We start from the raw sequence: 11301 nt of genomic DNA on the forward strand, positions 1-11301 counted from the left end.
GCAGGCGGGCTCAGGCAATCCACTCACCTCAGTCTCCCAAAGGCACAGGATTACAGGCTGAGCCACCGAGCCCGGCTTACAGTTCTTTTCATGAAAGCAAAAATATAGAACCAACCATGCTGCCCATCAAAGCTGGACTGGATTTTAAAAATGTGATACACATACACAATGGAATATTATGCAGCCATAAAGAAGGATAAACATATGGACTTCGCAGCAACTTGGATGGATTTAGAGTCTGTCATACTCCGTGATCAATCACAGAAACAAAGAACAGAGTGCCATATGTTCTCACTCATAAGCAGACCTTGAACAATTATCATAATACTATAAGAAAGGGATTGGCAGTAGTGGGAAACTGCCAGGGAAGGCAGTGTGGGATTGGCAGTTGAGGGAAACTGCCAGGGGAGGGAGGGGCACACCTCATCAGTAAGGGTTCCTGCATAATGAACACTTGTATACCTAACCCTGGACTGAACCCCACTTTTTAACTTATTTATTTATTTTTGAGTTGGAGTCTCACTCTGTTGCCCAGGCTAGAGTGCAGTGGCATGCTCACAGCCACTGCAGCCTCGACTTGCTGGGCTCAGGCAATCCTTCCACCTCAGCCGTCCAAGTAGCTGGGACTACAGGCACGCACCACCACGCCTGGCTAATTTTTTGATTTATTGTAGAGTTGAGGTCTTGCCAAGTTGCCCAGGCTGGTCTCAAACCTGTGGGCTTAGGCAGTCCTCTCACCTTGGCCTCCCAAAGTGATGGGATTATAGATGTGAGCCACTGCACTTGGCCCACATCTTTAAAATAAAGAAAAAAAAATTTCATTGTGGTCTCTGAACAACCTACATCAGAATTAGTTGGGTTGTTTATTAAAATACAGATTCCTAGTCCCCACTCCAAACAAGTTGAATTGAATTCTAGCAGCAGGAACCCGGAATCTGCAGGTTTTAAAAGCACTCCCATTTGATTCTTGGCCACTATGAAACTTGGGAATCACTGAGTTAAAGATTAACGGGTTTAAGTAGTCTACAGAGGGTCACATGCAAACTCTGTTAGTGCCTCTCTGTGAATGATAAACAAACTTAGCATAGTATGTTAATGTCTTATCTTGAGACTTTTTATTATTTCTATAGTTGCCCAAACTGTTGATTGTCCTTATTAATGCTGACCTATCTACCAAGGGAAGTATTGGGTAGGTAGACTAAGAAGTTATTATTTGAATGATTTATATCAACTGAAGAAAAGACAGAACATTATGATTAATATGAAGTAGTCAGAAAAATGAAATACATACACACTAAGCAACTGAAGAATACAAGTCAGTACTTTCTTATTTTTATTTTATTTTTTAGAGGCAGAGTCTCACTCTGTCACCCAGCCTGGAGTTCAGTGGTGCAATCATAGCTCACTGCAGCATCAGACTCCTGTACTCAAGCTATCTTCCTGCCTCAGCCTCCTGAATATAGGACTACAGATGCATACAACCACTCCCAGCTACTTTTGAATTTTTTGTAGAGACGGGGTCACTATACTATATTGACCAGGCTGGTCTCAAACTCCTGGCCTTAAGGGATCCTCCTTCCTAGACCTCCCAAAGCACTAGGATTACAGGGGTGAGCCACCACAACCAACCTCAATACTTTATTTGAGAATTGTCAGGGATACAACATCATAGTTTTTACTTATTTATGCTATATGTGTGTGATCAGGCCTGAATCTAATAACAAATGAGAACAGATTATATACATTCAAAAATATTTTTATTGAAGTTGATTATTTTGATGGAGTATTGTTTTTTATAGACTACTAGGAATTACCTAATGATTTACATATAAAGTAAAATACCCTATTATCTCACTTTTACTTTGACCATATTTTCTACAACAAAAATGAGTGCAGCCATAGGAATAGTTTAATAAGGTTTCTGAAGTCAGATTGGTTAAAAAAAATTCCAGGATATACAGTTGACGTATACATGTATAGACACACACACACACACACACACACACACACACACACACACACAGAGATGTGTGTGTTTATATGAGCTTACGTGTACCCTTCCATTTCAATGTGTGTCTAATTTGGCAATTTCATCTTTGGTCACCAGGTGGCACTTTGCTGATGTGAGGCACATATAAAAGGCACCAGAGTAAAAGGCCCAAAAGGAAGTTGCTCAGCAAACACCCAGAACCTTGATTGGCAAACCCTGGGACCCACTGAAAGAGGTCTTCTGGCTGGGCCAGTACTCAACTTCTGTCCTGCCACTTGAGGTGTTTGGAGTTTAAATTAGTCTCAGATTTGGAATTATTTCAGTACAGACACAAGCAGGCCAATTCTGGAAGGGTTTTGTATCCAAGTATGCAGTGCACCTGGATACAAGCTCTGTTATGGTTAAGGGCCTCTTTACAGGTGGAGCAAAGAAAGGTTGACTTGGTGCGTCAATGTATTCCAGGCCTACTTCAGTGTTCAGGAGATAGTGAGAGTACTGAATGAATGAGCAAATGTCTTTGTTCTTTGAAAATAATTTAGAGGAGAAATTAAGAAATGTCTGTTAGTAATGGCTGCTGCACCTTCTGGCAGTGTTTTCAGTGTGCTCCACCTGCAGTGTACTTTTGTAGCTTCTGGAGGTGCCGTTAGAACTTACAGACTAAAGGATATTGTCAGGCAGAGGCGAGAGGATTGCCTGAGCCCAGGGGTTAGAGACCAGCTTCAACAACATGATGAGATCTTGTCTCTACAATAAATCAAAAAACCAGCCGGCTTGGTAGCACATGCCTGTGGTTCCAGCTACTTGGAAGGCTGAGGTGGAAGGATCACCTGAGCCCAGCAGGTCAAGGCTGCGGTGGCTGTGAGCATGCCACTGCACTCCAGCCTGGGCCACAGAGTGAGACTCTGACTCAAAAAAAAAAGAAAGATTTTGTCATGCAGTGCTCCAAGTGTTTTTCTCCAAGAAGACCTTAGATACTCCTGTTAAAATTTGCAAGGAGGTGTGCTTTTGTATGTACTATTGCCTAAGTATGAGGATGTGATCTGGAGAGCTTTGTCTAGCTTCTAGAACCTGAACAGAATTCAGTATTATTTTCAATGATCATATAACTTCCGGACTCCCTCCACTCTACTAAGGTTCCCAGAATATTCCTAGGATTAGAACAGCCTGTCAGCTTTTGGAATTGGACAAGCCTGGGTTCACATTGTGGTTCTGCTACTTGTTAGCTCTGGGTCCTTGGATGATTACATGAATCTTTTGAGTCTGTGTCTTTATCTGCTGAATCTCAGTTTCTTTAACTGACATCCTTCGTTTTTTTCAGTTAGCCACCATAGATGTTAGTTTGTCCTGTATGTCAGACTGTCCTCCGTGAGCTTACAGTCTGGTGAGAGCAGCAGATACATCACTGGTACTGAGAATATGAAATAAGAGTATATCTAAACTGGAGATGAATGGTGGTGTTGGTTGCATGACAATATGAATGTGAATGTGACTTAATGGTTGAAAATGGTTAAGATGGTAAATTTCATGTTATGGGTATTTTATAATTTAAAAGATAAAGTAAATTGGAGAAAAAAAGAATATAGCTAAAGAACCTAGCATAATACTTGGAACATAATAGATGCTCAGTTAAACATTTCCCTACATTCTCTTTCTTCATGGTACAGCAAGCAGTAATTGAAAGTTACCCAAATTTTACCCCATTAAAAGGGCTTTCTTGCCAGGTGCAGTGGCTCAAACCTGAATTCCCAGCACTTCGGAAGGCTGAGGCAAGAGGATTACCTAAGCTTAGGGGTTCGAGACCAGCCTGGGCAACTTGGTGAAACTTCGTCTCTACAATAAATCAAAAAATAAGCCGGGCGTGGTAGTACATGCCTGTAGTTCCGGCTACTTGGAAGGCTGAGGTGGAAGGATCACCTGAGCCTAGCAGATCAAGTCTGCCATGGCCGTGAGTGTGCTACTGCACTCCAGCCTGGGCAACAGGTTGAGATTCCAACTCAAAAAAGGGGGGGGGGTTTCTTCTGGCAGATTATTCTGATTACATGAATAGATTGGAGAACCTGAGCCTTACTTCTTTGTCATAAAGGTGCTCGCCCATAAGGTTCGGTTCATAAATCCTTGAGCAAACCAAATTATATTTTTTATTTATTTGTCTTGATCTGAAGCTTGTTTTCGTTATGAGAAGGGAAATAGAATTTTAGAACCTACATTTAGCTATCCTTCATAAGGCTATTAATTTATGGGCCAGGCATGGTGGCTCAAGCCTGTAATCCCAGCACTTTGGGAGCCCAAGGCTCTCGAGAGGATTGCTTGAGCCTGTGGGTTCAAGATCAGCTTGGGCAATATAATGAGTCCTCTTCTCTACAATAAAATTTTTTTTAAATTAGCCGAGTGTGGTAGCACATGTCTGTAGTTCCGGCTACTTGGAAGGCTGAGGAAGAAGGATTGCCGGAGCCCGGCAGATGGACGCTGGGGTGGCCATGAGCATGCCACTCCAGCCTGGGTGATGAAGTGATACTCCAACTCAAAAAAAAAAAAAAGAATTCATGGACTCCAGAGTGACACCTGAGAAACAGGAGGGCATTCCATAGCCCATATTGAGCTTGAGGCAAGAAGTCAGAAGGCTCCTCAGTCTCCATCTGTCTGTGGACCAGGGCATGTTGTGTGTGAGCAAAGGCAACTTCTTCCCCTTTAGAGGTGTGCCAGAGTTCATGCATCAAAGAGAAGACTTTATCTGGTCTTCCAAGTCACCATTCACTCCCTAACCTAGTAGACCTAGGGCTGAGAAAATCATACTTTCGAGACCCTATGGAAAAAAGCAGAAACTCTTGGATGTGAACTGAGAAAACACAATCACTAATGCTGAGGACAGTGGTCTGGTGCAGTGACGACTTCAGGAAAGTGCTCAGACCTGAATCCAGCCTGAGCTTCATCTTCCTGAGTCTCAAGAAGACTTTCATTTACTTTCATTTCATACTTATCTGTCAGCATATGAATAAAGTCTCTGGTTTTAAATTGAAATAAGTTACTTCTTTTGTCTTAACTATAACTCAGTAATGGTGCAGGTATTAAGAAGACAGTGTAAACAAGCAAAAAAACTTACCAGTGTTTGATTTTAAAAAAAGAATGAGAAAATAGATTTTGTGTTTACAGAACTTTCAAAAACTAGCACTTTACTCCTTGGAAGACTTATCTCTGGATTAAGAAGCCACACCCAGGAACATTTTAGGGAAGCATAGAGATAGAATGTATTCAAAGTTCAGTTCTGTTCCCTAAAACTTTGGGGACTCTGGAAAATTTCTTGAACCTTAGCTGCAAAAATGGGAACAACTATATCTATTTCACAGGGTTTTTCCAAGATTAAATAGGATAATGCATGTAAAGGGTTTTGCATATGCCTGGTACATAGTAAGCACTCAATACATGATAATTTTTAAAAAGAAGATTATTTAGTAGTTTAGAGAGTAATGGTGGGCTAAACTGGTTTAGAGAGGAAGGGAGACAACTCTAAGAGCAGAAAGTATTTTCTTCAATTTGTTTTTGATTCTACTATTCCTATATCTTCTCTGAATTCATGCATTTCATTTATCCTTCAAGATCCCAGATCAAATACCACCTCTTTCATGCAGCCTTTCAGATTACCTCATCCAGAAGTGATCACTTCCTTTATTTTTCTTTTTTTGTAGCATTTTTCTTTCTTTCTTTCTTTCTTTTTTTTTGAGTAAGAGTCTCACTGTCACAGAGGCTGGAGTGCAGTGACACGCTAACAGCTACTCCAGCCTTGACCTGCTGAGCTCAGGCGATCCTTCCACCTCAGCCTTCCAAGTAGTTGGAACTACAGACACACACCACCATGCCTGGCTAAATTCTTATTTATTGTAGTCTTGAGCCCCTAGGCTCAGGCAATCCTCTCCCCTCTGCCTCCCAAAGTACTGGGATTACAGGCATGAGCTACCATGCCCAGCTGACATTTCCCTGTTTCTAATATTAGTTATTTGTGTAATTATATCATTTGTCTTATAATGCAGCTTCCTGAAAGAGCAAGACCTAATCTTGTTTTGTTTTAAACGTTTTCTTATACCTAGAACTGAGTATTGCATGTAGATTCTGATTGTATAAATGAAAGGCCACTAAGACAGAAACATTGGTATATAGAAACCCATAAACAAGATTAAGTTCTCCTTAACAGATCTCTCTCCTGTGTGTGTGTGTGTGTGTGTGTGTGTGTGTGTGTGTGTGTGTGTGTGTGTGTAGAGCCTAAAGTGTAGGAATGGATTTATTAACAGTTGATCTCATGGATACCTTTCCTTGAGAGCTGAATAACTTTTGCTGCATTGCCATAGTTATCAAATGTAATATTCAAAATAGAGGATATTTTTTTCTTTTGTTTTTCTCTTTTTGGGGAGTTATGGAGGAGAAAGGGTAAAGAACTCTTTTTTTTTTTTTTTTTTTTTAACGCAGGTAGGAGTTATGGATAACTCCCATGTACCTGTACAAGTGAAAATGATTAACTTCGCTACTCCAGAAAAAAATTTTAATCCCAAAGTCATTTATTTTGGCTTTAGAATAGACTAGCATTTGTGTCGGATTTTCCTGCCTAATTACTTTTTGCTTAAGCTTATTTTAAAATTGTTTTAAATTCCTTTAGTATAACAGCCCAGGAAAGAGGGGGAGGAGAAACAGGCCACAGATAGGATCTGAATTAGAATTTCAGTTTTCCTATATCAGGGCCTCCTGATGCATTGCTTGCAGGAGGGCAAAGTTGGAGTCAGCTTTGTGAAAAACAATTTGGCAAAATAATTTTAAAAGTCTTAAAAATATGCTTACTCTTTGATCCATTAATTCCACTTCTAGGAATTTGTCTTAAGGAAATAATCAAACAAGCATGCAGAAATATAGGGACAAGGATATTCACCACAACATTTATATCAGCAAAAAAAAAAAAAAAAGAGTAAACTCAACTTAAAATATTGAATAATAAAGAATTTATTACATAAAGCATGCTATTATCTCCATGTGTGTCAAAATTATAGATTTTTAAAATGTTTTCCACATCTAAGTGAATAAGGGATTATAAAATGACAAATACAGTTTAAAACAGTATATAGCTAGCTAGAGAGAGAGATATGGATGCCTATCTGTCTGGAAAGATATATTCTGCAATGGTAATTTTGATATGGCTGAGTAATAAAATTAGGGATATTTTTGTACTTTTTTGTGTTTTTTAAGTTTTCTGCTTAAATGTGTATTGCTTTGTAATTAGAAAAAGCAACTATCATTTTTTAAAAAGATACGGTTTTAATTAATGAAAAACTAAACTGTTACTATACAATGCCTACAAAGTAGGTAACCTGAGTGCAAATAACTTAGATTGAATATATTTTCTTTTGTGTGTGTGTGTGTGTGTGTGTGTGTGTGTGTGTTGAAGTCTCACTCCGTCGCCCGGGCTGGAGTGCAGTGGCATGCTCATGGCCACCCCAGCGTTGGCCTGCTGGGCTCCAGCGATCCTTCCACCTCAGCCTTTCAAGTAGCTGGAACTACAGGCATGCACTACCACGCCTGACTAATTATTTATTTATTGTAGAGACAAGGTCTCGTCAAGTTGTCCGGGCTGCTCTCAAACCCGTGTGCTCCACTTGCCTTCACCTCCCAAAGCACTGGGATTACAGGCTGTGGATGTATTTTCTTAAGGGTCACATTCATACATGTGAATGATAAGCAATCATACTGAATACATAAAGTCAGATGTGCCATAGTTAAATCATTTTCCAAGTAAAATAGCCATATTCAGTAAAAATCTGTGAAGGAACAGTTAGACTATAACACAGTGTCCTGTTTTCTGATGGCAGCACGATGGAGGTAGATTCTTTCTGAGCTAAGAGAACCACAGTTTTGCAAAGCTACAAAGACCAGTAGGTTTTCTGGGAATTATATGCAAAAAAATTTTATTGGGTCAGACTCTGTGGCTCAGCCTGTAATCCGAGCACTTTGGGAGGCAGAGGCGAATGGATTTGCCTTAGCCTGTGGGTTTGAGAACAGCCCGGGCAACTTGGCGAGACCTCATGTCTACAATAAATAAAAAATTAGCTGGGCATGGTAGCACACACCTGTAGTTCTGGCTACTTGGAAGGCTGAAGCGGAAGGATTGCCAGAATCCAGCAGGTTGAGGCTGGAGTGGCCTTGAGCCGTGCCCCTGCACTCCAGCCTGGGCAATGAAGTGAGACTCCAACTCAAAAAACAAAAAAAAAATTCATTGCGCGAATAACATTATAATAAGAATACTGAGAACATTTTAAGTCATTCTTGATCTTTGAAAAGCAATTTCCGGTGAAAGTTTTTACTGTCCCACCTCCCTTTTAAAAATCTATTCATTATTATCAACTCAGTCCTCCAAATCAAAGTTCTAAATGGGGAAGGAGAGAACGTGTGTGCTAGATGATGAAGATAACCATAAACCTTTGATGATCTCAAAATAGTTCTTGACTCGCGTGTTAAAGAGCTCTGCTTCGTATGATCAGCTGTGGGGGAAATTTGTTCTTCAGTGTTTGCCAGCATCAGCTCTGTACACATGATGGGGTTCTCTTTTATTTGCAGACCCTCAATTCCTAGGATACCATATGGCTTCACTGAAGGAAAGGGCTGGCAGGTCTGGCTCCCTGTAGTCTGAGGTCAGATGGAAAAAGCCTTTTGTGATTAACTCTGCCAGAGTGTGTCCTTTGGTATTTGGAACTTCAGCAGTTTTTGATTACTTCTCCAAGTTTTGAATACTAACCCAAATAAGCTTCATATAATGGAAAAAGCAGATAAATCTAACTCTTTTGATGCCAAATCGAATCTCAATTTTCCCACTAGCTGTGACCTGGAGCAAGTTGATTCAGTATGCTGGAGTCTCTACTTCCTCACTTAGGAGAGTGGTGCCTTCCCATCTCACCTCACAGAGCTATTCTTTGTCTACCATAAAGCTCCTTACCATGGAGGACAGTTAAATGTCTTTATAAATACATCGCCTTCTACTTTGTTTCTGACACAGTTTCCTTACGCCGCCCCACCTCCCCAAGAACCCGTGAAGACTCTGAGGAGCCTGGTCAACATCCGAAAGGACACACTGAGGCTCGTCAAGTAAGTTCCTGAAGGCTTGGCACACTTCCTAGGCACCTTACTTTGTGGGAGGACAGCACACTCCCCAAGGGACTTGCACAGCAGTTTCTGCCAGGCGCGGAACCTGCTGCCCCAGGCCTGAATGTGAGCTGCACGGTGCTGCTCTCTGTGGAAATCAGGTCCTCTGCACCCATGTTGTTCAGGCTCCATGAGATGGTCTGTGTTTGTGAAGAGGTTTCATGTACCTGGAAGTGGTCATTATCCCTGTTTCATGGATTCTTTTTTAAAACAGAAGAAGAATTATTGAGGGGATAGGTGAATGTTGCAGATACCATAACAAGCCAGTATAAACATGGAAAGTCCCTCTAAGAAACTCATAGTGCCCTGGGTCGGTTGTTTAATCCTCATCATCAGTATTATCATTTTCCTTCTTTGGGCCATCCTTGAGATAGTGTAATTTTTAATCTGATGATGCTCCCCCAGACAGAGTCTGCTGAGACTCCTTAGTTCCCTGGGGAGACAAACCTGGTTAGGACAAATCATAGGTACCAGATTTTTCTGAATAGACAAGGAAGATGGCTCAGAAACCAATTCATGTTTGTATAGGTCAGCCTTATTAGCATTAGGAAGTTTCTGTCTGATAATTGTTTTATTTATTTTATTTATTTTTATTTATTTATTTTTTAGTTGGAGTCTCACTCTGTCACCCAGACTGGAGTGCGGTGGCCGCTCCCAGCCACTACAGCCTCAATCTGCTGGGGTCAGATGATCCTTCCACCTCAGCCTTCCAAGTAGCTGGAACTACAGGCGCGCACTACCACGCCCGGCTAATTTTTGACTTATTGTAGAGATGAGGTCTCGCCAAGTTGCCCAGGCGGATCTCGAACCCGCAGGCTCAGGCAATCCACTCACCTCAGCCTCCCAAAATGCTGCGATTACAGGCTGAGCCACCAAGCCCAGCTGATAATTGTTTTAATATAACAGCTTTATTGAGATATAATTTACATGTCATACAGTTCACCCATTTAAAGTATACAATTCAGTGGCTTTCAGTGTACTCACAGAGTTGTGACTCAGTACCACTATCTAATTTTAGAACTTTTTCATCACCCCAGAAAGAAACCCTACACCACCCATTAGTGATCACTCTCCATTTCCCCCTCAACTCCTCCCCCACCCCTAAGTAATCACTAATCTATTTTCTGTATCTGTCTCTCAATTTTTAATATTTTATTTGCCCCTGAAGTTTCTGCTAGTTCCCCAGTTATACTTCTCTTTACCTCTCGGGTCAATTTTGGAGAAGAGAGAGCCAAGGGGGCCCTTGGCTGCTGCAAAACAGTCTCCTCCCCTCCCCAGGGGAGTTCCTCCAGCAGCTGAGCAGACTGAGCCTATGGAGGCCTCAGGAGCCTGCCAGCTGACAACTACTCCTTCCATTGGTTTCTCTTGTCACTATGGCACTTTCACCCATTTAATAGATTATTGACAGTCTGAGGGCCTCAGTGACATGTTGTGAGGCCCTGTTCCCTGCCATGGCAGCCTAACCATAGCAGCGGCCATCTCTCTAGAATAAAGTGGCTGTGATATGCTAGAAGAACCAGACTTGGAAACATAAGACCAATATGCTTCCCAAGTCCACGGATGCTTGCTTGAATGGGTCTCTGAAGCGCAGATTCATCTGTAGGTATCGGAGGTTCTTCTATAGGCCCAAGCCAACCCACAGTGAAGTCCAGGGTTTCAAAGTCCTGTTATGGACTCAGAGTTCTAATCAGTGGTTTTAAATTTCTTAAACATAAACAGGCAACCAAAGATCTTAGTAAGAAATGCCTATAATATGAAAGACAGTGGCAAAACAAACCAACATTTTTTTTGTGTGTCGGAGTCTCACTCTGTCATCCAGGTTGGAGTGTAGTGGCACTCTCACAACCACTGCAGCCTCCATCTTCTGAGCAGGTGATCCTTCTGCCTTAGCCTTCCAATTAGTTTTTCCACAGTCATGTGTCACCACGCCCGGCTGATTTTTTGATTTATTGTAGAGATGATGTCTCACCATGTTGCTCAGGCTGGTCTCGAACCCCTAAGTTCAGGCAGACCTTTCGTCTCTACCTCCCAAAGTGCTGGGATTTAGGCATGAGTCACTGCACCTGGCCACAAACCAACATTTTTTTTTTTTTGAGTTGGAGTCTCACTCTGTCACCCAGACTAGAGTGCAGTGGCTG

At 41.5% G+C, this 11301-nt stretch overlaps 1 protein-coding gene across 3 annotated transcripts in view; it reads left to right on the forward strand.

The window, feature by feature from the left end:
* Positions 1–11301, forward strand: part of RNF157 (ring finger protein 157) — a 102839-nt gene that overhangs the window by 66024 nt on the left and 25514 nt on the right. For all 3 annotated transcript variants that reach the window (XM_021718371.1, XM_008069607.2, XM_021718372.1), the window contains exon 3: positions 9018–9106. In XM_021718371.1, the coding sequence (XP_021574046.1) occupies positions 9018–9106 (89 nt within the window). The remainder of the gene's footprint in view (positions 1–9017; positions 9107–11301) is intronic.

Source organism: Carlito syrichta, unplaced genomic scaffold (assembly GCF_000164805.1).
Source record: "Carlito syrichta isolate Samal-C Ts95f unplaced genomic scaffold, Tarsius_syrichta-2.0.1 Scaffold312140, whole genome shotgun sequence".
Taxonomy (NCBI): domain Eukaryota; kingdom Metazoa; phylum Chordata; class Mammalia; order Primates; family Tarsiidae; genus Carlito; species Carlito syrichta.